At 52.8% G+C, this 26,048-nt stretch overlaps 1 protein-coding gene across 1 annotated transcript; it reads right to left on the reverse strand.

The window, feature by feature from the left end:
• Positions 1 to 26,048, reverse strand: LRRC38 (leucine rich repeat containing 38). Its single transcript, XM_047792071.1, has 2 exons — positions 25,355 to 26,048; positions 1 to 939 (listed from the first exon to the last, which is right to left on the reverse strand). The coding sequence occupies exons 1-2, from the start codon at positions 25,983 to 25,985 to the stop codon at positions 686 to 688; spliced, it is 885 nt and encodes a 294-aa protein (XP_047648027.1). The 5' UTR covers positions 25,986 to 26,048; the 3' UTR covers positions 1 to 685.

Raw genomic sequence — 26,048 nt, forward strand, 5'->3', positions numbered from 1 at the left:
TGTAGGAAACGACAGTCCCTTTATGAGTTGCCATCTCTCAGGGAAAGGATCAGGGTCTGAGTTCTGTCAAGGAAAGTTTTTGCAACCTGCTCACCCAAACATAACAACCAACACCTTGGCCAGGCCTTAGGCTTTCTCCTCGATGCTGTTTTAGCCACACGTGGGGTCGTTCTCTGGGTAACATCCCAAGGTGGCTGACGCCTATTCCGGAAGGAGCAGAAGTCCTGCTCTCGTGGAGACGGACCTGACCTCCTATCCCCACCGGCTGGGCTGCTGCCTCTCAGGAGGAAGGGGAAGCTTCTGGCCTCCCAAGTCCAGGTCGGAGGAACGGATGACACAGAGTCGCCTTTGTGGGCGAGGGCTCCTAGTCTTCACATCCCCTACGCTGTTTTCAGCCGGCAGCTCGGAAGCCTGCCTCGGCCATCTCCTCCCCACACGGATCCCTTAAGCCAGCCGAGAGGCGGGCTCTCCTCCAGGAAGCCTTCCTGGTCTCCTCAGCTCTGCGGATCCTAAACTCTGGGCTCGGAGGTCTCACCGGATGCACCCAGGGGGCAATGCTCGGAGCAGGCGCCGCTCGGGCCACTGAGGGTGCGGTCGATTCCTCTCTGCTTTCAGCGTTTCCCCCTCTTCTCGGAGGGGAGCCACCGGCTGGGGTTCTGGAGAGCCAGGCAGGGGAGGGGGTGGCTCAGTCATCCTCGTCGTCGTCCTCGTCCTCCGTGTCTTTGTTGGGGGCGCACCTCTGGAAGCACTGCACCACGGTGGCCAGAAAGAAGCTGGAGATGATGGCGGCAATGGACACGGCCACACCCGAGAAGATGATGATGAACAGGTCTGTGAGCGAGAGGCTGAACTTGCACTCGCTGAAGCTGGCCTCCGACAGCTCGTGCAGGAATATCCTCCTGTTCTCCATGGGCAAGGAGCACTGAATCTCATCGAGGCCTGTGAGAAAGGCAAGCAGAACGAGAGAGAGGTTTAGGCTGCAGCTGGGGATTGCCTAAACGTTGGGCAGGTGAGCCATGACCAAGTGCAAAGCAAGCACATCCCCTCGAACCCCAAAAGAGGGAAGAGTTGACTTGAATGGAATTTAACCTTTTTTGTTTTCTTTACTTTCTTTTTTTCTATTTTATTTTATTTTATTTTTTTATTTATTTATTTATTTTTATTTTAAGGGCTGCACTTGTAGCCTATGGAAGTTCCCAGGCTAGGGGTAGAAGCGGAGTTGCAGCTGATGGCCTACACCACAGTCACAGCAATGCCAGATCCTGAACCCACTGAGCAAGGCCAAGGGATCAAACCTGCATCTTCAAGGATACTAGTCAGGCTCTTAATCCACTGAGCCACAGCAGGAACTCTGAAACTTTTTTTTCTTTAAGCCACAGAGTGATCACCATGGAAGAAACCTCAGAATGTGCTGATCTCCCTTGACCTACTTTAAGGAGGGGAACTCTTGATTTTGAATCACTCAGGGTGGTGATGGAAGGGAGCAAAATCTTTTTAGGGTTTAGAAGCTCTGTGGACCCTAATCCAGACCAGGCAATACCCAGCCTCTGGGGTGGAATAGAGGTCAGGGCAGAGTCGGTGGGATGCGGGGCAGTGCCAACCTGAGGTGGAGCCCTCCCGTTTGTAGGGCAGCTTCCCCAATCTGATGCCTTCCTCCTTTTCACTGCCACCCGGGGGAAACCCAACAGAGGAGTTAGAAACTCGACTCACAAACCTAGAAGGGTTTCCCCTTGGCAAGAGTGGGGAAAACAAAGCTACATCCAAAGGTTGCCTTCAATATGTAGTTACGAAGCTTGCATGATGCTCCTGTGGGCTTCAGAATCACCCAAAGACTGTGGAAATGCATATTCCCAGGCCCCACCCCTGGAGAACCCATTTCAGCTGGTCTGGGGTGGGGCCCCCGACTCTGCATTTCTTTTTTTCCTTTTTTTTTTTTGTCTTTTGTCTTTTGTCTTTTGTTGTTGTTGTTGTTGTTGCTATTTCTTGGGCCGCTCCCGCGGCATATGGAGGTTCCCAGGCTAGGGGTCCAATCGGAGCTGTAGCCACCGGCCTACGCCAGAGCCACAGCAACGCGGGATCCGAGCCACGTCTGCAACCTACACCACAGCTCACGGCAACACCGGATCGTTAACCCACTGAGCAAGGGCAGGGACTGAACCCGCAACCTCATGGTTCCTAGTCGGATTCGTTAACCACTGCGCCACGACGGGAACTCCCCGACTCTGCATTTCTAATAACCGGGTGATTCTGATGCCGCTGATCCAGGAGGCACCCTTGTCTAACGTTATCCTCTAGTTGTTGAGGGGCTGCGGGAGGGGTCTGAGAGACAGCTCCTGGGATGCTCAGCACCCCCTAACCAGAGAAGTCCTCGTAAACTCTGTTTATATATTGGGGTTCCCTTTAAAATCTCACTTCAAAAGTGTTTGGTTAATTTAAAAAGACGTTTCAAACCACAGATCCAAAAAAAATTACATCTGGGTATGTGCTGAGAAAAGTGCTTCAGGACAACAATAAATGCTATTTAGTGAGCTTTTACCACGGGCCAGGCACTGTTCTAAGCGCTGCACACACAATACATTGTTTAATCCTCACAACTCCATGGAGTATGTCCTTCTATTATCTCCATTTTACAGACAAGGAAACAGGCTCAGAGAGGTGAGGTAACTTGTCCAAAGCAGCACAGCTAGTAAGCGACCTAGCTTGACCTCTGACACAAACAGTCTGGCTCCATAAACCTGGCCTGTAGACACTATGCCTGCAAATGGAACAGAAAGGGGGTGGGGGGCTGGCGAGAAAAGCCAAGAAGGGAAGGACCAAGGGCACAGGACGCCTAGGCTCTCTTTCCGGGGCTGCCACCCAGAGGAGTGATGGTGACAGATGAAGTGGTTGATCCCCTGGTGGTGAGGGACACATTCTTACTGATTTACCCAGAGAAGTGTCCTGGAAGTCCTTTGCTTTTCTTCATTGAGCTGTACTAACTGGAAAACCACCACCCCAACAAAACAACACAGCACAGAGCCTGCTGTTTAAATCCAACCTTTGCTGGCCACAACTCCCCAAGTCAATTCTGATTTCTACCACGTTCTTTGTGCCTTGAGATTAGGCTTGGCACTTTTGCAAAGCAACACTTTTAGAAAATGCCGTCTCACATTTCTCTGTTAGAAGAAACAGGCGTGCTTGAAAAATGCCACGCACAAGCCCACCAGGAGTGGGACTCTGGATCCACGCTCGATGGAGCCATCATGATAAGATACACTGACTTAATGGGTTTTCGGAGCGCACAAAGTGCAGAGAAATGAAAGTCAGCAGGACCCAGCAGCGGGGGGCAGAGTACCACTGCATGGGTGCTCTAAGGACACGACACATTCAAGGCCGACTGCAGGACTCGGGAACCAGGGTGGTCTGACTTTGGGATCCCCTCTCCTCTCCTGCAGGAGTTACTCTAAACCAGGGTTTCTCAACCTCGGCACTACTGACATTCAGGCCTGGATACTTCCTGGATGTAGGGGGCTGCTCTACACACTGCAGGATATTTATCGTTATTCCTGCCCTCTACCCACGAGATGCCAGTCACATCCCCACCCAGTATGACAATCAGAAATGTCTGCAGGCAGTGCCACATGTCTCCAGGAGGAGGGCGAGGAAGGAGACAGAATTCCCTGGTTGAGACCTGCTGCTTTAAGACTGAAATACTCAGCTAAGTAGGAAACCTCCCGAGGCAGGGCTACTCTTTGTTCTAGACAGACATTTAGTTGTTCTAAGGGTTTCATGCATTAAACAAAATGGGTAAAGCTCTGTGCTAGATACCAGGGAGAGAGAGGGGGAGGGAGGGAGACGGAGAGGTGAGGTGGAGTTCTCTTGTGATGCAGTGGGTTAAGGATCTGTGGGTTTGATCCCTGGCCGGGGGACTTGCCACAGGAGCAGCCAGAAAGGAAGGAGCAGGAGGCGGAGAAGGAGAAGCAGAAAAGGAAAGAAAGAATAAAGGAAGAAAGAAATAAGGGGGGGGGGAAAGAAAGACACCCTGGCCTCAAAGAATCTAGATCTAATAGGAGGGCAACAGCACAAATGCACAAATAGTGACATCTTAGGAGAGAAAGTGAGGGGGGCAGGAAAGCTAGAGAGCGCTTGAGAGGAGAACGTGGGGTCTCTGGGAGTTGGTCCAGACAGGAAGAGAGAGGATGGGCAGCAGGGCCTGTGGAGGGGAGGAGGGGAGTCCCTTTGATGTCCTTACTTGATCTGGAATGTTCTCCCTCCTTTCCTGAGCCCACCTCCTGAGTTGTCTGAGTGAAGAATAGCAAATAGGAGCCAGGACTCATGGGGTACATCCTGTGCACCAGGCCCTGCTCGTAGGGCTTTGCATGCCTTGGCTCACATAATCCTCACACCAACCCAAAGGCAAGCCTCTCATCAACCCCACTTATAGATGTTCACACTGGACACAGAGAAGTCAAGTGACTTGCCCCAGTTCACACAGCCAGGAGACAACAGGGCCAGGGTTGACCCCAGTCACTAAGCCGTCCCATCTACTCTCCGAGGCAGAGAGACCTAAGGCTGCAACCAGCCCCATCTGCGCAGAACAAGTTCCCTCCAGGCAGAAAGTCTTTTAATTAATTTATTTATTTATTTGTCTTTTTAGAGCCGAACCCACCGCACATAGACATTCCCAGGCTAGGGGTCCAATCAGAGCTACAGCTGCCAGCCTCCACAGCCACAGCAATGCCAGATCCAAGCCGTCTGCAACCTACACCACAGCTCATGAGCAAAGGTGGATCCTTAACCCACTGAGCGAGGCCAGGGGTCGAACCCACGTCCTCATGGATACTAGTCAGGTGTGGAGGGAAACCATCTGGTGAGTGTCAGATCAGACCCCCCAGAGGAGCCCTGGCTCCACGTCCAGATTTCCTGACCCTGGGCCAGGTCCCGCCTCCCTGAGCACTATCTTGTGATGATGCTGTGAGCATGCAATGAGGGCATCTCTGAAAAGCTCTTCCCAGTGACTGGCCATAACGCATGCTTGCAAAAGTTGCTGTTGGTGTCATTCTGATTTCAAGGTTTCAGATGGTACCCATGTCTGACTCCAGATATCTGAGGAGGGTACCCGTTGTTAGTCAGGGTTCTCCAAAGAAATAGAACCAATAGGATGCATATATATGTATATATATATATATATATAGAGAGAGAGAGAGAGAGAGAGAGAGAGAATACACAAAGTGTGTTGTATATATTATACATATAAAGTATATATATTACATGTATATAATATATACACATGCACAGACTTATTCTAAGGAACTGGCTCACGCAACCATGGGGCTGACAAGTCCCAAGATCTGCAATCAGGAAGCTAATGATGTAGTCCCAGATTGAACGCTGGCAAGCTCAGGACCCGGGAAGAACCAAAGTCTCAGTTCAATTCCAAAGGCAAGAAAGAACTGATGTCCCAGCACGAGGCAGTCAGGCAAGAGGGGTTCCCCCTACTTGAAGGAGGGTCAGCCTTGTGCATTAATGGGGCCTTCAAGTGATTGGACGAGGCCCACCCACATTAGGGAGGGTCTCTGCTTTACTCGGTCTACTGATTCAAGTGTTCATTTCATCCAAAAATACCCTCACAGACATGCCCAAAATGATGGCTGACCAAATACCATGATACAGGTCGACACTAAAATCAACCATCACAGAGCTCGTCACAGCAGCAGCAAGAGAGAGGCTTCTCTAATTCCATTAGGCTGAGGCAAAAATTAAAACGAAACTCTTTCCTGTACTTGCTCAAGACATCTGAGATAGGGAGGTGGAACTTAAGGATTAGCAATGATCTGCACAGCCAGAATCAGACTGACTGCAGAGCCAGGGATGGCTTCTTCTCTGCTCCTCCTCTGTCTCCTCATCCTCCTCACTTTCTTTCTCCTTCTTTCTTTTTTTCTTTTCTTGTTACAGCTGCACCCTCAGCATATGGAAGTTCCCAGGCTAGGGATCAAATTGGAACTGCAGAGACAGTCTACACCACAGCCACCGTAACACCGGATCTGAGCTGCATCTGTGACCTGCACTGCATCTTGCTGCAACACTGGATCCTTAACCAAAGGCAAGACATCCTTAAGCAAAGCCAGGGATCAAACTGGCATTCTCACGGACACTATGTTGGGCTCTTAACCTGCTGAGCCACAACAGGAACTCTTCCTTTTTTTTTTTTTTTTTGTCTTTTTGCCTTTTCTAGGGCCGCTCGCACGGCATATGAAGGTTCCCAGGCTAGGGGTCGAATCGGAGCTGTAGCCACCAGCCTACACCAGAGCCATAGCAATGTGGGATCCAAGCCGTGTCTGCCACCTACACCACAGCTCACAGCAACGCTGGATCCCTAACCCACTGAGCAAGGCCAGGGATCGAACCTGCAACCTCATGGTTCCTAGTCGGATTCGTTAACCACTGAGCCACGACGGGAACTCCTCTTTCTTATTCTTTGTATTTTTAAAGTTTTGGTAAAATATGCATAACATAAAACTCACCATTTTAACCATTTTTAAGTATATAAAGTCGGTGGCATTAAGTGCTGTGATATACGCCATCACCACTATTTCCAAAATTTTTTCAACCCCAAACTCATACCCATTAGACAGTAATTCCCCTGGCCCCAATCCTAGCACCTGGTAACCACTCCCTACTTTCTGTCTCCATGAATTTACCTACTCATATAAGATAAATCATACAATACTATCATTTTGTGACTGCCTTATTTCACCAAGCGTAATGTCCGCAAGGTCCAGCCATGTTGGAGCATATATCAGAATTCCCTTTGTTTTCAAGGCTGAGTAATATTCCATTGTATGGTGAGACCACATTTTGTTTATCCACCCCTCTACTAACAGGCACTTGGGTTGCCTCCACTTTTTGGCTCTTATAAATGATGCTGCTGTAAACTTTGGCATACAACTATCTTTTGAAGTCTCTGCTTTCCATTCTTTCAGGCACATACTGAGAAGTGGAATTGCAGGATTGTACGATAATGTTTAATTTTGCATCCATCTACCATATTGATTTCTGCTATGGTTACACTACTGAACATTCCCATCAATGGTGCACAAAGGTTCCAATTTCTCTATATCCTTGCCCACACTTGTTATTTTACGTTAAAAAAATAAAGGCAAGAACATCTGGGGAGTTCCCATTGTGGCTCAGTGGGTTAAGAACCTGACATAGTGTCTGCGAGGATGCGGGTTCAATTCCTGGCCCTGCTCAGTGGGTTAAGGATCCCATGTTGCCGTGGTGTAGGTTGCAGACGCAGCTTGGATCCTGTGTTGTTGTGGCTGTGGTGCAGGCCAGTGGCTACAGCTCCGATTAGACCCCTAGCTTGGGAACCTCCATATGCCACAGGTGTGGCCCTAAAAAGAAAACAAAACAAGACACTAACTAGTTTATGAGAAAACCACAGGGGCTCTTCGTCAAACATGTGAGTTGGCAGACAAGATCAATTTTTATAATTACTCTGTCTTCCTCAAGTATCCAACACGTGAAGAACTCTTCCTATTTATTACACATGACTTCTGAAATGATAACAGTAGTGGCTGGTGGGTTCAATAGAGAGCTCGGTTCCTGCTCTGAGTCTAGACCTGAATGAAAGGGAGAAACAGAAGTGACAATGCTGGATCCTTAACCCAATGAACCACCAGGAAACTCATGGTGTGACTTTCTTAAAAACACCTGGTCCGTCGTTGGCCAGGATGTCCAGGGGGTCAAAGTCTCTCTGTTCCAATTCACTGAATCTTGAGTGGATGGACCACAAGTATGGCCAGAGCTAGCTCAGTCCAGCAGCCCGCCCTGGAGAACTCAGCAAGTTCTGCTCTCTGCTTTCCAGACTCCCAAGGGGGCCTCCTTCCCTCTGAGCCTGCTTCCCCAGCCTTCTCTTCATTCTGTAAATGATCTGACCTCTTCTCGCTTCCATTAGCCAAAGTGGGCTTCTGTCATTGACACTCAAGAGGCTCAACTGGGAGCTCCTGTCGTGGCTCAACAGTAACGAACCTGACTAGTATCCATGAGGACACAGGTTCAATCCATGGCCTCACTCAGTGGGTTAAGGACCCAGCGTTGCCGTGAGCTGTGGTGTAGGTGGCAGATGCGGCTGGGATCCCATGTTGCTGTGGCTCTGGCGTAGGCTCGTGGCTGCAGCTCCCATTAGACCCCTAGCCTGGGAACTTCCATATGCCTCACATGTAGCCCTAAAAAGACAAAAAAAAAAAAAAAAAAAGGAAGCCCAACTAACCAATGGATTGTAGGGAAACAGTTCAAGGATGAGCTGGAGGCCAGTCTGGTCAGCCTCTGCCCCACAGTCACATATCATGTCACTGTGCCCAGCTGTCCCACAAAACCACATGCTTGGGGGGTCCAGGTCCTGAGGGAGCAGAAATGAACCTGTGCAGCTCGTCTCCCCTCCAGGGTACAAGTGAGTGAACAGACACGACTGGTGGGGGCTGCATTCCCACCTTCGGTCCTGGTAGGTCTTCCTCCAACCTACATCTACCTGCCACAGGAACACGGGGGCTCCCGCTCCTGCGCCTCCCCCTCAGAGCCACCTCGCCGTCCCCACCAGGCACACTGGGAAGAGACAGGCCATTCCTTGCACAGGGGGGCTTGGCCCCCTGCCTGCCGCACCCCCTCCAGGCCCCTCCCCTGACCGATGACTTCTTCCCCAGCAGCTGACACCTGATCTGGAGACGGTGAAGAGCTGCCACTCTCCCGAAATAGACGGTGACACAGCGGAAGGCGGATTGAGATTAATCTCTCGCCCCTCGCCAGCAAACAGGCTGCAGCCAGAGAATCTCTCGGGGCCTCTCCCTGATCTGGCCTCTGGGGTGCTGCCTAAGGACAGGCTCTCCTCAGCACCTTCTGTCATTAAAAAATATTTCTGTTTTCCTATTTCCACTTAGTATGCACAGCCTTATAAACACTGAAACAATAGAAATGAAAAGAAGGGGGATAAAAGAACCCATAAATACATGTTTAACACACTAGCTTATGCCTTTCTGGATTTTTTTTTTTTTTTCTGTGTGTGTGTGTACATCAAACCCTAGGGTAGAAATACACTCTGCCACTCCAGTGGACAACCGTTCTGGAACCATCTTTCCATCCCAGCAGGATAATTATCAAGCATCACAAGTCATGGCTGCAGCCATGATTTATTTGCCCAATCCCAGAACGTTTCCAGCTTTTTTCTTATTAGAAGCAAAGTTGCTATGAGCATCATGTGCATTCTTTTTTTTTTTTTTTTCCCTCTCTCTCTTTTTAGGGCTACACACACAGCACATGGAGGTTCCCAGGCTAGGGGTCGAATCAGAGCTGTCACCGCCAGCCTACACCACAGCCGCAACAACATCAGATCCGAGCCATGTCTGCGACCTACAGCACAGCTCACCGCAACGCTAGAGCCTTAACCCACTGAGTGAGGCCAGGGATCAAACCTGTGTCCTCATGCATCCTCGTTAGATTCATTTCCTCTGCGCCACAATGGGAAGTCCCCCGCGTGCACATTCTTAATTAATTCCTCAAGACACATTCCCCCAAGTGAGAGACTCATCGAGAGTCCTTGAACTCATTGTCACTTTCTCATCTTTGCCAACTTGACAAGCCATAAAAGGGCACACTGGTGATTGAATTTGCATTTCTCGGATCACCAGGAGAGCCGAACTTTGTATGCTTCACTAGCCACGCGAAGTGGTTTTTCTGTAAAGGGCCCGCCCAACCCTGTGCTAAGAGCTTCAGAAGTCTTACCACACATGCTGTGAGAAGGCCCTGGTGACAAGGACAGTGGGGGGAGGGTCGGGCTGATCCCTCCATCCAACCCACGGCTGGAGCTACAACTCCCAGGAAGGAAGCATGGCCCTCGAGGGCATTGGTCCTCTTGCTCTTGGCCAGAGCGCACCGCAGTCCCGCTCTCCTCATCTGCTTACTGGGGGACGAGGGCTCAGCCTGGGCCGGTGAAACACCCAGCCAGGTCCTCCCTGTCAGCCTCCTGGAACCACAAACCCAAAGGACCAGGAAACAGAAGCCACTTTTGTTCTTTCACCAGCACGGCCGTGACTTTCAGCTTCTTGATGTCGCAGCATCATATGGAAGGTTAGAGCCAAAGGCACTGCCACGTGTTACTATCCCTCCCCAACCTCTCCCCTTTATTTGACAGATGAGAGGCCCAGAGAAGTTAGGCCACTTGTCTAAGGTCACACAGCATCTGGATGGAACCCAAATCTCCTGACTCCCTGTTTAGTGCTCTCTGCGGGAGGGGAGGGCAATCAGGTTCTTCATTCACTACAAGCACCTGGAGTTGCAGGTACCTTGGCCCCCCCTGCAGCCACTTCGTGTGACAAAGGAAGACTGCACAAGTGGGCATCGCAGGTGGCAGGAGGGGCTTGCTCTGCCTCTGGGGGCTAGGATGCCAGGAAACACCAGCTCTAATCTTTTATAGTGCTCATCTTTGCTCCCCACCACCACTTTCATTAAACATGGACTGTGGCCTAGAAGAAAATTCCCAGTAGCCCGCGCTGTCTCAGCCAGCAGACACTTCTCCTGATGAAGCAATCAGCTGATTTCTCCCAGGGGAAGCCTCATGGGCAGCACCCGGTCAAGGGCTCCTGCTTGGTCCTGGCTCCACAGAGCATGTGCTGTGGAAGGGTGGATCCTGCACCAGGGTGGTGACTCTTGTCAGCTGCCACCCACGCCAGCCCGACTGCCACCCAAACCTCAGGACCCCGACATGAGTCACACACACACACAAGAAGGCTGACTGACTCCAGTGCGGTTCTCCCAGCCAGTCCTCCTCCTGGTACGCAGTGAGCAGAGGTGATCCCTGAGGGCTTGCAGTTTACTTTCTGGGAAGCGTGCAAGTATTTCCACATCACCATCACTGCCATCATCCTGATCATCCCTGCCACTGCTGCTTCCACAGCTCCACTGTGATGTCACCTCCCCCTTGTCCTCCATCTCCACTGTGATATTCACCTCCCCCTTGTCCTCCAACTCCACCGTGATGTCACCTCCCCCATGTCCTCCATCTCCACTGTGATATTCACCTCCCTGTGTCCTTCATCTCCGTGATGTCACCTCCAACATATCCACCATCTCCACCGTGATGTCACCTCCCTATGTCCTCCAGCTCCACCTGATGTCCACCTCCCCTATGTCCACCTCCCCATGTCCTCCATCTTCATCATGATGTCACATCCCCATGTCCTCCATCTCCACCATGATGTCACCTCCCCTATGTCCACTATGTCCACCGTGATGTCACCTCCCCATGTCCTCCATCTCCATCGTGATATCACCTCCACTATTTCTACTACCACCACTGCCACCTCCATCATCAATAAAAGACATCTGCCATGACTTGGGCCCTGGGCTGAGTTCTGAGGATACCAGCCTGTGTCTAGTTATCATTGATGAACTAATTAGAATCTTCTGGCAAGGCTGGCATGAGGAAGTCTAAGACTGGCCCCATGAGTCTGGTATCTCCCACTACTCACAGTGATCGATGCTGCTGGCTGCCTCAGCATGCACAGACACCCACAGTGGCTCCCTCCCTAAACCTGCCCTTCGGAGCACCCAGGGCCCCAAGTTCATCTCTGCCAGTGGGCTCAGTGGCCACTGGAAGAAGCGATGTGCTGAGCGCCCTGGGGGTGACAAGGGGCATGTGTGTTACCCGGGCCCTTAGATTTCCCTGTGATGACGATGTTCTATGGGGAAGTAATAGCGACTGAAACTTACTGTTTACCAGGAACTATAAATACTTCACCACTACTCTGTCATTTAATCCTCTTTCTCAACAGCCCTTGAAAGCAGCAGGTCTCACCTGGGGGTGATTTTGCCCTCAGCAGGCATTTGATGAGGTCTGGAGGTATTTTGGGTTCTCACATCTGGGTGGGGCACTACTGGCATCTAGTGGGTGGAGGGAGGCCTGCTGCCAAACATCCTGCAGTGCACAGGACAGTCCTCCAAGGCAAAGAATTAGCCAGAACGCTATGTCAGTAATGCCAAGGCTGAGATGCCCAGTTTGGGGATACTTTTTTTCTATTCCTATTTTTCAAAAACATTTATATTTTGTGGTAAATACACATAATAGAAGATTTTCCATCCTAATCTTTTTTTTTTTTTTTTTGTCTTTTTAGGACCGCACCGGCAGCATATATAGTAAGTTCCCAGACTAGGGGTCCAATTGGAGCTGCAGCTGCCAGCCTACACCACAGTCACAGCAACGCCAGATCCTTAACCCACCGAGCGAGGCCAGGGATCAAACCTGCATCTTCATGGATACTAGTTGGGTTCGTTACCCCTGACCCACAACGGGAACTTCCTCTGGACGTTTTTAAATGTGGCTACTCGCAAATTGAAAATTATACACGTGCCTTGAATTCTCTTTCTTCTGGGAGGAGCGGCCCTAGAGTACTTAGCTCCATGCCTGGAGCACAGCAGACACTCCAGTGGGAGCAGCCTGCTGAGGGCAGGAAGTAGGGACAGCCCTCGACCAAATATACAAAAGCCCAAATTGTTCCTTTACAGCTTATGTCCCAAAGGAATTGAAGGAACTGATTCTGACATCATAAAATCCAAGGGCTGGAGACCCTGGGGAGGCTGCAGAATCCATGCCCCTGCCTCTGGCAAAGCAGGTGTTTGCCATGCCCCCAACAGTCATTTCCCAGGGCTGCTGTAACAGCACCACAGACTGGGGGCTTCACAACAGAAATGTACTCTTTTAAGGTTCTGGACTCTAGAGGTCCAAGATCGAGGTATGTTCAGGGCTGGTTCCTTCTGAGGGCTGTGAGAATCTGGCCTCTCTTCCAGCATGCGGTGGTTTGCTGTCAATCTCTGGCGTTCCCTGGCTTTCAGACGCATCACTCTGCTCAGCCTTCACCTTCGTCTGGTGTTTTCTCTGTGTGCACCTGTGTTCAAATCTCCCCCTTTTTCTAAGGACACCAGTCATACTGAAATCATCCTACTCAATTCCATCTGCAAGGACCATTGAATTAATGACGATTTTTATATCCTGTTATTTATTTAGCCTTGGCATCTTGGGGCCTTGCCACCTGGGGGAAGGACTGTCCCTCCAAGGGCTGGCCAATTCCTAGAGACAGTAAATCCTTACAGGTGAGCATAGCAAACCCATCAATCCTGGTCCATACCCCACTCACCTCCTTTAATCAGGTTCTTGTGGTCTAAGACACACTCTCCCTGCCCTAAACACCCCAGGGCCAGGGACCAGGTAGCTAGGGATCACCCTGTTAGCCAGAGCCTCCTGAAATTATTCAAACTGGCCAATCCTTATCCTGCCTCGCCCATTCCTATCTGGGAAACCCACAGTAAAGGCTCGCACCTGTCTTTCCCTTCACTCCTTCTGCCTCCTGACCATTCCTGGTGCTTCCCCATGAGGCCCTGTATGGCTTTCACCCCTCCTATTTCTAGAGATCTGTTAGTATAAACCTTCATCCTGGGAGTTTCCCGGTGGGCTAGTGGTTAGGACTCAGCGCTTTCATCGATGCAGCCCAGGTTCAATCCCTGGCCTGGGACCCAAGATCCAGCATCAGGCCATAGCATGTCACAGCCATTTAAACACACACACACACACACACACACACACACACTTCATCCTTCAAGACAGTCGTTTCCATGTCTGCACGTCCCCTTTGTCTTTTCTTGTTTTCTCTTTTTCATTTTAAGGCTGCACCTGCAGCATATGGAAGTTCCCAGGCTAGGGGTCAGATTGGAGCCACAGCCACAGCAACCCAAGATCTTACACCACAGCTGGCGGCAACGCTAGGTCCTTAATCTACTGAGTGAAGCCAGAGATCAAACCCACATCGTCACAGACACTATGTCGGGTTCTTAACTCGCTGAGCCACAGCAGAAACGCCCTCATGTTCTTCTAAAGCTCTTTTGCATCAGTATTTCCCTCATCTTCCCAACAAACCTTGGGGTGACAGACAAGGGGCTGACAGCCCAGAAAAGTCAGGTGACCTGCCCAGGTTAAGGAGGTGGCCGCAAGGCCAGGGTGTCCTGACCCTAAGCTCTCGGCCCCTCCATGGGACTGTATGACATCTTCATTTCTGATGCAGGAATCATTTATCATGGTTATGTTTTAAAAGGGACAGCATCTCTTTGGTGTCTTGTGCAAAAAAAAAAAAATGCCATTCTTTCTAATAATGTGGGGGGAGGGGCTTTTCTTCACATGGCAAGAGAACACACTCTTGCACCTGCTGATTTGAAACAGACCTGCCAGGGTGGTGGGGCCTGTGCCAAGGGCACCCACCCAGGAGACTTTTGCTGGGAGCTGGGGGCCCGAGGTTTCTGGACTTTCTCAAAACATGATCTGAAGGAGATGGGTTTGGGAGGGCGCAGAGCTAGCCAAAATCAGAGCCAGAAGAGGCCTTTGAGGGGATCTAGTCCAGGGGTCTAAAGCTGGTGGCTGGGGAGGGGAACACGGCCACCACCACATTCTGGGGATCCGGCCAGCACGTGCTCTACGTGTGTCTCATGTGCTGGGGTCTTGGCACCCCTCCTGCCCTGCCCTCTCTGATGACTCTCACCTAAGGCCCCCCGGGGGCATCAGAGTCACCACTTGATCTAGAGGAACCCAGAGAGGGGACATGACTCAGGCCAACTGCTGGCTAACAATGGAGCAGGGACGGGGACCCCATTCTTAGCTCCCTGGTTTGGGTCTATGTCTGAGAATCTCCCTGTTTTTTGTTTGTTTTTTGTTTTTTGTCTTTTTGCCTTTTCTGGGGCCGCTCCTGTGGCATATGGAGGTTCCCAGGCTAGGGGTCGAATGGGAGCTGCAGCCTCCGGCCTACACCAGAGCCAAAGCAACGCGGGATCCGAGCTACGTACGTCTGCAACCTACACCACAGCTCACGGCAATGCTGGATCCTTAACCCACTGAGCAAGGCCAGGGATCGAACCCGCAACCTCATGGTTCCTAGTCAGATTCATTAACCACTGCGCCATGACGGGAACTCCGAGAATCTCCTCTTAATCTCGCGTGGCCCGCAGCTCCCTCTCAGGCCTGACTCCTGCCTTTGCTGTTTAGCCCTTGACCAGCCGGGAGGGTGAGGGCGGATGGGCAGCCTCTGAGGCAGAGGGGTGGGGCTGAGAGCCGCGGGGAGGATGGGCTGTGAACACACAGACACTGCCCGACTCCCTGAAATGCAGGATTTGACAGAGCTGGAATTTGACAGGCGATGCTTAAATCCGGTGGGATTTGTCAGCCTGCTTGTCCACAGGTTCCTGAATTGGATAAGGAAGAAAAGAGCATCTTCTAGCTGGGGGCTGGAGGAAGCTGCCCTTGGAGCACATTCACGTGATGTTGCTGGAGGTCAAAGGGCAGATGCTATCACCTGCATTTGACAGAGGGGACGTGGGGGCCCAGGAAGGGCATGGGGACTTATCTGCCATCAGAGTTAACTGGAAGCAGGGCCATGGTCAGGGATGCGAAGCGGGATGCCTAGTGGGTGGCCTGCCCAGCCCCCATCCCTAAGCTCCGCCCCACAGCTCCCGGCAGCTCCCTGCAGCTCCCTTGTGTACAATGTCACCCCAACCACCGATCAGCAGACTGAACCAAGAGAGGGACGGCTCCCAAACAGAGCCAGACAGAGCCTGGGACCTAGAAATGGGGACCAAGACAACCCGTCTTGGCTGGCCTCAGCTATCATGTGAATGGAGCAACGTGGATTTTTGTGTTTTTGCGGGGTTTTTTTTGTTTTGTTTTGTTTTTTAAGGCTGCACCCTTGGCAAAACGGAGGTTCCCAAGCTAAGGATCAAGTCGGAACTGCAGCTGCTAGGCTACACCACAGCCATAGGAGGGCCAGATCTGAGCTGCATCTGTGATCTACACCACAGCTCACAGCATCGCTGGATCCTTAACTCACTGAGCAAGGCCAGGGATCGAACCCATGTACTCGTGGATACTAGTCAGGTTCATTAACCACTGAGCCATGAAGGGAACTCCAGAGCCACATGCTTTTTGCCACATGGATAAAAACGTAGAGAAAGCCTGTCGGTATAGGAAGAGGAGAATAAAAGCCAGTGTGAGAAGCAGAGAGGGGGAGCGGGAGGTGCCCGTGCTCCTGGCAGCCTCCCAGGCCTGACCCCTGAGCTCCCTGGGGCCTGACTGTCTAGGACCTAGGGTTCCCGGTGACACCCACATCCTTAGAAGACACCCTTCTTGACACCCTGGGCCAGATGAAGCTGGTTTCCCATTCTTCGGGGTTCACTGAGATCTGTAGCCTTGGGGTCCCCATCACCCACCTCCAGCCACTCACCCCGTCCCTCGCAGAGCAGAGAACAGGCTCCCAGAACGGCTGCCTGTCCATCTGGCCGGCACTGCTCTAACAAGTGGAGCAGGAAGCACTGGCTCCCTCCATCCTTCACAGCGGAGGCCCTAAGGCGCCTCTCTGGGGACAGGACAGCTGGTGGTGGCCCGATGAGGAGGAAGACGCAGCCCTTTGAAGAGGGGAAACTGCTTAGCAGGAGAGGGAGCCATAAGTTCAGAGGTCCTGGCTGGACACCGGCACCTGGCATGTTCCCGGGACAGAGGAAGGCTGGTGTGGCTGGCGTGGCTGGGGTAGCGGAAGAGGTGGCGCCTTGTGGGACATGGTTTATTCTAAGGGCAATGGAAGTCTTCCAAGGGTTTCCAAACACACCATATGCTGCACCAGCTGCTGGGGATTCAAGGAGAAAAACGCACATTCAAAATGGGCCTGACCTGTGAACCTGCCATGTCGCCTGGTGATCACAGAGGTAGTACAGCCTCTAATGAGGTCACTCTGGCCAGGCTCCCAACCTGGTCTCTGGGGCCCAGAGCATCGGAGGCCCAGAAGGCGCTGTAGGAGCCAGAAAGGCAGAGAAGTGGAGGTGGGAACGGGAGGGAAGAACTGGGGACCTGGCACACTTGGGCAGGAGCCCACGATACGCCCGGGCCTGCAATGACACGCTCTGCTGTGACCCTCTGGGGACCATGTTCAGGACAGGATTTGGCTCACGTGACTGTGAACGCGCCTGATTCAGTCCTGGTGACAACCCACACAGGGAGGTCCTTCTGAGCCATCATCACACGGCCAGCCCGAAGGTGACCAGGCCTGCCAAGCCCCTCATTCTAAGCTACACCGGAGACCACAGGATTCTGGGCAGCGGAACTGGATGGCCTCTTGGCTAAATGGACTTTGGGTATCTGAGTCTGCTGGCTGCTGCTCAGCTTCAGGGAATGGTGACACTGGCGTCTCCAGAGTCTCCCCCTGTGCTCCCCAGGGCTGTCCTAGCTGGGCGGGAAGGCAAGTCACCTGTCCCACTGGCCCAGCCATCAGGTCGCCCTTTGAGTTAATTGCTAGAGTGGCAGGATGAAGGTGACATTTCCAGAAAGATCTAGGGAGAAAAGAGATAGGGCGGGGTTGTCCTAGGTCATGTTTACAACTGACTCTCCTGGAACTCCAGACCGTGGTGCCCATAAAAGCTGACACCCGGCCCGGACACTAGGCATGGTGAGAAAGGTGACACCGGGCACTCGATTCTAATTAAGAGACAAAAACACATAAGCCTGTGACATACAGGACATGTACAGACCTGTCAGCAGCAGGGGGGAGGCCACTTACAAGAACAAGTGAGAGAGTTCCCTTTGTGGTTCAGTGGTAACGAACCCAACTGGTAACCAAGAAGATGTGGGTTCAATCCCTGGCCCCGATGAGTCGGTTAAGGATTTGGCATTGTTGTGAGCTGTGGTATGGGTCGCAGAGGCAGCTCGGATCCATTGTTGCCGTGACTGAGGCGTAGGCTGACAGCTGCAGTTCCGATTCAACCCCTAGCCCAGAACTTCCACAGGCCATGGGTGCGGCCCTGAAAAGAAAACACAAAACAAAAAGAAGAATGAGTGGGATCTCATTCAACCTCTGCCAGGACCATGGTTCTCGGAGGTATATAAACACGCTTCGCCTGTCCACTCTGCTGGTGGGCAAATCATGCAAGTTAAAACAATAAGGAGAGGTGACTGTTCTATCAAATTGGAAAACATGTTTAAAAATAATAATACATACATCCGGGAGAGGCATGGTCAGATGGGCACCTTGTATTTGCCAACAGTGGCGCTCGCTGCCTGGGGTGCAATTAGGCAAAAATGCATCCACGGGTTAAAAAAAAAAAACCAAAGACACTGACCCTGTGATTCCACCCAAAGAATCGACCCCAAAGAAATAACCAGCAGTGTCCACAAACTGACACGAATGGGAGTGTTCAGTTCAGCACAGTGTATGCACAGAAAAGAAAACAGCTCACACTTCTAACAGGACACAGGTTCACTCCGTAGATCTATGAAATGACCTCTTACCTGACCCTAAAAAGTGACATTTTCAAAGAACTATAATGACAGGAAACGCAACACTCAGAGGAAAAAGCCAAGTCTTGTATATAATACAGTAAGATATATAGTATACGCTCAGTTTGTTTTCTATATATATGTGCACTCAGGTAAAAGCAGAACTAAGCACAGTAAAACTTGTGGTGGGAAGCTGGGTGGTTTTTATTCTCTCCTCTTCGTGATCGGTATCTACATTTCCCAAGTCTACAACGAAGCTATTATTTTATAATCGGGAAAATAAAACTGCTTTTATTTTTATTTTTATTTATTTATTTACGTATTGTCTTTTTGTCTTTTCTAGGGCCGCACCTTCGGCATATGGAAGTTCCCAGGCGAGGGATCTAATCAGAGCTGTGTAGTCCCTGGTCTACGCCAGAGCCACAGCAATGGGGGATCCAAGTCGAGCCGCGTCTGCGACCTCCACCACAGCTCACAGCAACGCTGGATCCTTAACCCACTGAACAAGGCCAGGGATCGAACCCGCAACCTCATGGTTCCTTGTTGGATTCGTTAACCACTGAGCCACGATGGGAACTCCCTATTTTTATTTTTAATTTTTTTTTCGTCCTTTAGGGCCGCACCAGCAGCATATGGAGGTTCCCAGGCTAGAGGTCTAATCGGAGCTGTAGCTGCCAGCCTACGCCAGAGCCACAGCAACACCAGATCCAAGCCACGTCTGTGACCTACACCACAGCTCACGGCAGGCAACACCAGATCCTTAACCTGCTGAGTGAGGCCTGGGATGGAACCCTCAACCTTACGGTTCCTAGTCGGATTCGTTTCCACTGCGCCACCATGGGAACTCCAAAAACTGCTTTTCTTTTTAAAGGAAAAGACATAGTCAGCTTGGAATCACCCAGAAGAAAGGACCCAGGTGACCTCCAGGCTTGGGTCCCTTTGGCAGAATTACTGTTTCTTTTGTCAGCATGATGAGTACTCCCCGCTTCTCTGACCAAACGAGGCCCTCACGGCACCTGCCACCAGGAAAGGGAAATGGTGTTACTGGGAGGTGGGGGACAGGTGGGGTTAGTGAGGTAACTGGGGAGCAGCCCCCCTGCCCTGACACTCCCCCGCCTTGACAGGACTCTGCCTGCAGGGTCTGCCCTGCGGGGCCGAGCCACCGATGATGATGCCCGGATGCTCCAGGTGATAGGGTTGGAGGAGGATAGTTACACAGGTAGTGGCAGAAGTCCCAGGAAGGGGCCACAGATAGAGAGGGAAGCCTGGGGGACTGTGGGAGACCACTGCAAGCTCAGAACGGCTCAGGAGAGCCAGCAGAACGAGGCAGGCTGGCTTGACTCGTGGAGGTGCGAGATAAGCCTCAGGTCTTTGGGTCAGGGATGGGGTGAGGCTGCATTCAGGTTCAGACCGAGGGCAGGAGTTTAAGGACTGCCCTTCTGCTGATTTGAATAAGCACCAGGACCGACCTAGTCTGACCTTATAGGGTCAAATACTCTCTTACCGGATGCCAAGGAGGAGCCACTACTTGAAGAAAGAGAAAGAGGCAGTCTTTTCCCACCCCCAGTCCCCTCGGATGATAAATCCGTAGCCCACCTGATCCTTGGGGCGGAACCTCCTGGCCTGCCCGTTGGCATCTCTCACAAGCATCCTACATTAGTAAATCTATTTTTTTGCCTATCACTTTGTATTGTGCGGAGGCACAAAGAACCTGAACCTCAGTAAGTCCAGACACCAGGTGAGTGATTCTAATTTAAAAGCCACGGATTCAAGTCCCCGTCTGGCTTCTGGCCGGGTTCAAGTCAGAAATGCTGTCAGTTCCACAGGCACGACAGCAGACTTTGTCTAGGAGGCTGTCCCTACCCCGGGGGGCCAGGGTGAGCAGAACCAAGGAGTGTTTAATTTTCCCCCAGCCCCGCCTTGTCCCTACTGCCATCCTCCCAAGGGCTCCGTCAGGATCAGCTCAGATCTCTCGCCCTCCTCCCCCTCTCCCCTCCCCGGGGACTGTGGGCTGTGATGTATAGGCCACACGAGGCCATGGCTACAAGGGGAGGTGACAGACGGTATCTCACCATTCAGCATCCCACCATGGCTCCTGTGACACACTCTCAGGACAAGACCTGCGTCCCCGGGAGAAGGCTGCCGGCTCCGTGCATCTCTGAGCAGAGACAGCATTTGGCCTGCTGGCTCCTGTTCCTCATCCCCAGTGGCCTTTCCTGCCTGAGGCTCCGGGAGGAGCAAGGCTGGGACACATGAGACGTCCCGTGAGCCCAGAGCCCTGGGTATCCTGGATGCTCTCCCCTCCCTACGGCACAGACGCTACAGATCCCTGGATTCCAGAAGAGGGGTCCCTGAGGGACCTGGTCTCCCCAGGCCTCAACTTCCCAACCTTTAAGACAAGGACAATATTCCCGTCCCCTGAAACCATAGAATTTTACGGTTGGAAGGATCCTTAAAATCCTCCTACTCATACTCCTTTGTGTTAAGAAAAATCGGAGGTGCAGAGAGAACAGGAAAGTCATATAAAGTCACACAGCATTTCCACAGCTGCAGCAAAAAGCCTTCCCCCTCCTGGAGTTCCCACTGTGGCATAAAGGGATCGGCAGCATCTTGGAAGCGCCGGAACGCAGGTTCAATCCCCAGCCCGGCACAGAGGGTTGCCACAGGGGCAGCCAAAAAAGAAAAGAAAAGAAAAAAAAAAAAAGCCTCCCCCTCCAGCAGTGGTTTTCAAGCTTTAGTGGGTGCTCCTCGAAAGTACCTTTGGAGGGGGTGGGCGGGCAGTGGTTAAAATGCGGATCCCGGGGCCTCATCCCCCAGGTGCACCTTCCCTGGATCTGGAGGCCCAGGAATCTGCATGTCAAACGAGTTCCCCAGGGAGCTGCACAGTGAGGCTTCCGACCCCCTGTGTGTCTTCATCCTCTGCGCACCTGGCCGGGCTGCTGGGAGGCGGAGGCAGTGGGAGGACCGGCCGCTTTAATGATCATTGTTTGCTGAGAAGGGGGCTCTCCTGCTGCTTCTCTGTCTCCCCAGACCCTCCCCATCTCTCCCTCTCCACCCCGAGGGTCCCATGAGCGATCTCCCAGGTCTCTTGCTACCAGGACTGGAGCCCTCTCCACTTAAAGAGGGGATGGTCCCTGTCGCCGCAACAGCACCCTGTCCCACGTGGCCGGGGACCCACTGTCTCCCAAAAACTACCAGACCAGGTGCAGAATCTGGGGCTGGAAGGTCAGCCAGCTGTCACCAGGGAGAGTGGGGGATGGCAGGACTGCGCTGAGGCTGTCCTCTGTCTCTGTGCCAACAGAGAGAATCAGGACTGGGGGCAGGACACTCCTGAGGGCAAGCTCATCTCAGCCACTAAGGATGTGACCTTGTGCAAATCACTGCACGTCTTTACACCTCATCTGCTTCTTGTTGGGTAAAATGTGGGTGAAGGCACCTGCCAGGCACAGGTGCTGGATTAAGAGATGGCACTGGGAAACCATAAACCACCACCATAAGGAAGGGAGGGCCATGGGGTAAGATACAGGATGGCCAATGACTACTGAATTGCAGAAAAATTACAACTATTTCTGTGCATAAGTATATCCCCGACTGCGCACACTGTGTATGCATCATTTATCTGAAATTCAGAGTGAATTCGGAGTCCCGGGGTTTTGTTTGTTGTCTTGCTTGGGGTTTGTTTGCTTGTTTTTGCTCAGTTGGCCAGGGGGCATTCTGGCAGGCGTCCTGCGCCCTCTTCCTGCAGGCCCAGCACCAGCAGGCAGCTCCTCCCAAGTCCTCAGACAACCCTCCCCCGCCAGCCAAGCCCTGAAGGAGCCCGCACTGAGATTGACCGGTCATCCCTGTGTTGTCCCTGGCCCTGGCTCTGTGACTGAGTGCTCCATCAGCGCCATCGCCTACCTGGCAGACGAGCACATTTTTCTGCTGTCAGACCTAATCAAGGTCACTTGCTCTGTTCAGGTTGCATCTCTGGGGGAGGAAGGGATGAGGAGGTGAAGCCAGTGAGGCTGGAATCCCCTCTGCTCCTTCCTCTGAATCCCCTCCCCTGGCACCTGCCTACAAAGCTCTGGGGCTTGTGCCCCATGGAGCCTGGCTTCCCTGGGCAGGAAGTGGGTGGTCAGTGTGGCTGGGGGTGGGGGAGAGGGGCTGAGAACCAGGAGGTCCCGGTGCACCCCCAGCTATTTTTTACTCTCTATGTGACCTTGGGCAAGTCACTCCCATCTCGTCTCCAGGCCTTCTAGAGAAAACTAGGTAATGATAAGAGCACTTAATAGTCCTTACTGTGTGGCAGGCACTGTTCTAAGTGCTTTATAAATAATCCCCTATGCATCCTCCCAGCAGCCCTAGGAGGTGGGTACTAGTCTGGTCCACATTTTACAGATGTGAAAACTGGGAGGAAGAACAGCACACGACTAGTAAGAGGTAGAGGCGGGGTTTGAACTACGCAGCTCCGTGCCAGAGTCTGGGCTCGTAGCCACCTTGTCCGCTGCCTCTGTGAAAATAGGAGAGGCCTGGGAGTTCCCCTTGTGGTTCAGCGGAAACAAATCTGACTAGTATCCATGAGGATGCGCGTTCAATCCCTGGCTTCGCTCAGTGGGTCAAGGATCCAGCGTTGCCGTGTGCTGTGGTGTAGGTCACAGACAAGGCTCACATCCCTCATTGCTGTGGCTGTGGTGTAGGCTGGCAGCTACGGCTCCAATTTGACCTGGAGCCTGGGAACTTCCATATGCCAAGGGTGTGGCCCTAAAAAAATAGGAGAGGCCCAAATGCGGGGGTAGGCGGGAGAAGAGAGTGATTGAACCACCCACTCTGTGCTAGGATTACCACACCCTTGAGGGAGCTGACTTCATTCCAACCTCACTGCACACGTTCCGTTCTGTGCTCTCAAGTTAGAGGCAGGGAAACTGAGGCGCAGAGAAGACAGGGACTTGCTTGGGATCTTAATCTGGGTCTAGATGGGAACTCAGCCTTCTCCTGTCAAGGCCGGGGCCGAGGCTGCACACCCATCCCATCTCTGGCTCCCAGAGCTCGGCTGTGCAACATGGACAGCCTGCCGTGAGGCCAGGGATGCTGCTGGTACTTTGCCCAGTGAGATGCCGGAAGCCCCCATGCTGCCCTCCCACCGCCTCCATCCTCTCCCCACTTCACGAGACCAACCCTCCACCAGGGCCTGGACCCCTCTTCCCTCTGGACCTGTCCATCTTTAACCCCAGCCACACATCCCCATTTGGTGGCTCTTTGCTTTCCTATAATACAGACAGTAAGAAGAAGAACATTTTATATTCTCACCGCTCTTTAGTGTGCCCACATGATCTGGTTTTGATCCTGACAATCACCAGTCAGATGGACTGGTCAGCATTCCCGTGTCCTTGTTTCACACTGGAGGAAGAGGAGGCTCAAAAAACTTAAGTGACCTGCTCAGAGTCACTCAGTTCTTAAGCCAGGACTTCAACTCATGCCTTCAGACTCCAAATGCAGGGTCAACCAAAGTAGTTTAGAGATGAGGAAACCAAGGCCCAGGTAGGACACAGGTCCAGTTCAAGGTCACAGCCACCCAAGGCAGAACGGAGACTGAAATCCACAGCTCCTGACCCGCAACACCTGGCCCTCACGTGAATGACCGTGGGAACCAACGACACCTCAACTGACAATGGGGGTGGATGATGTCACCTCCACCAAGCAGCAAAGGCAGAAGCCACCAGAACCAAGGCGAGTGCCTTTCCTCAGTGAGGTCTGCGTGCGGACCTTCCTGTCTCCAGGACGGTCTCCTGGCGGGGAGCGTCTGGGGAGCCAGGCAGGTGAATGAAGGCAGAGTTTAAAATTGGGGCACGCTGTGCCTTGCAGGCCAGATCGGTTCAGGACCTGCTCTTGTGGGACAGCCACACTGGGCTGAAAATGCCAGTTCAGGGACCCGAGTCTGCAGAGGAGTGACTGCCTGGGCTTCGTGCTTAGGGACAACACAGAATGAACAAGTGGTCACAGGCATTCAGGACATGGGTGTGTAGCATCCTTGAATTCTCAATAAACGGAAGTATATATACCCTAGATAAATCCATATCTACATCACCTTTTATAATGTGGGCCTTTCAGCTCTGGTTCCTATTGTGCCAAACCCTGGGGGGCAAGGTGGGAGGCTGGAGTCCGGCTCTTAGAGGCACTGCTGGGACCCACGCCCACATGCTCCCCAGTGGAAGATTGGAATCTACTGAAGGTAAGAACATTCCACCTGCTTCCCATCCTGGGGTTTATCCTTATGGATGCTGGGGTTCCCTCTTCTTGCTCTGCCTTTGCTTCCTTCCTGCTGGCCTTCACAGGACCCCTTAACTGCTGTGCCCTTGTGCTCCTCTCTGCCAAGTGGGCATGTATGTCCCTGTCACCACTAGAAAAACCCAACAGGCAAGCAAGCTCACAAGATTTTGGTTCGGCAGTTTCACATCTGGGCTAAAAAGCTAGTGAGGTGCAAATCGTTACTGCATCACTGGTTCTCAGCAGGCTGCTGTTATTCCTTACCAGGAATATACCTCAGCCCTTTTAGACAAAAGAGCAAATGGGGAGCTGAGAAAAAGAGCTGGGAGGGTGGGGGGCTGGAGAGCTCTTAAAACTGCAGGGCTCCCTCTCCATGTTCAGTGTAGTGGGACCAGGGCTGAACTGCTGTCCACACACAGTGAGGCATCTACTTAGGAGGAGCCCAGAAATAACCCGTCCCCAATACTAGGGCCCAAAGCCCCATGAGATGGTCTTGGAAATCCAGGCTCAGTATTGTTGGCGAAACAGCGGGGTAGGCATGGCAAGGCCCAGAAACTCCAGAGAATTCCAGATATGTCCCTCCCCTTTTCCCAGCCCTAGTAGAGTCCCAGGAAAAGTTCAGGCTAGGAACCTGGGAGGGTCACACCGGGAGCAACACTCATCCAGGGCAGTGGCCCTGAGCGCCCAGGCTTCCTGAGGCTGCTGCCCCGCGCCCCCGGAGGGGTGGCAGCCTCTCCCCGTGCTCTCTCTTTTGCCCGGCCCGGCCGGCAGGCTCACCTTTGGGCAGCTTGGACGCGTTCTCCTGGATCCAGGAGAAGAGATGAGCGAAGTCACAGTCGCAGAGCCAGGGGTTTCCGTCCAGGCGCAGGGTGCGCAACGCGGGCAGCGCGGCCAGGGCGGCCACGTTGAGGCTGCGCAGGTTGTTGTCGTTGAGTTCCAGCACCTGCAGTGACTCCAAGGTCTCGAAGGCGGCCTCGTGCACGCCCACCAAGTTGTTGTTGGCCAGGCTCAGCTTGACCAGCCTCCCGGCCGAGCGGAAGGCGCCGGCGCCCAGCTGGGTCAGGTTGTTGTAGCTGAGGTCCAGGAAGGCGAGCTTGGCCGAGCCGCTGAACGTGCCCTCCTCCAGCGAGCGCAGCGAGTTGTTCCTGAAGTCCAGGTAGACCAGGTCGCCGTAGAAGATGAAGAAGTCCTCGGGGATGTGCTGGATGCGGTTGCCGGCCACCAGCAGCTTGCGCACGTCCAGGGGGAAAGGGTCGGGCACGCTGGGCAGTCCGCGGTCGCGGCAGTCCACCGTGTGCGGGTCGGTGCAGGCGCAGCCCTCCGGGCACGCGTGCCCGGGCCGGAGCAGCAGCAAGAGGCTGCAGAGCCCGAGCGCGGCGGGGACGCGGGGGGCGGCGCGGGGGCGCATGGCAGGGGACCCGCGCGAGCGGCGGCGACGCGGACGCGGCTCTAGGGCCGAGCCCTGGCGCGG

This window comes from Phacochoerus africanus, chromosome 8 (assembly GCF_016906955.1).
Source record: "Phacochoerus africanus isolate WHEZ1 chromosome 8, ROS_Pafr_v1, whole genome shotgun sequence".
In the NCBI taxonomy this organism is placed as follows: domain Eukaryota; kingdom Metazoa; phylum Chordata; class Mammalia; order Artiodactyla; family Suidae; genus Phacochoerus; species Phacochoerus africanus.

Excerpts from the sequence above, each read along its gene's own strand:
- LRRC38 (XM_047792071.1), bottom strand. The coding sequence starts at position 25,985 with ATGCGCCCCCGCGCCGCCCCCCGCGTCCCCGCCGCGCTCGGGCTCTGC. Across the intron at positions 940-25,354 it reads CGCGTCCAAGCTGCCCAAAG|GCCTCGATGAGATTCAGTGC; the intron begins GTGAGCCTGCCG and ends CCTTTCTCACAG.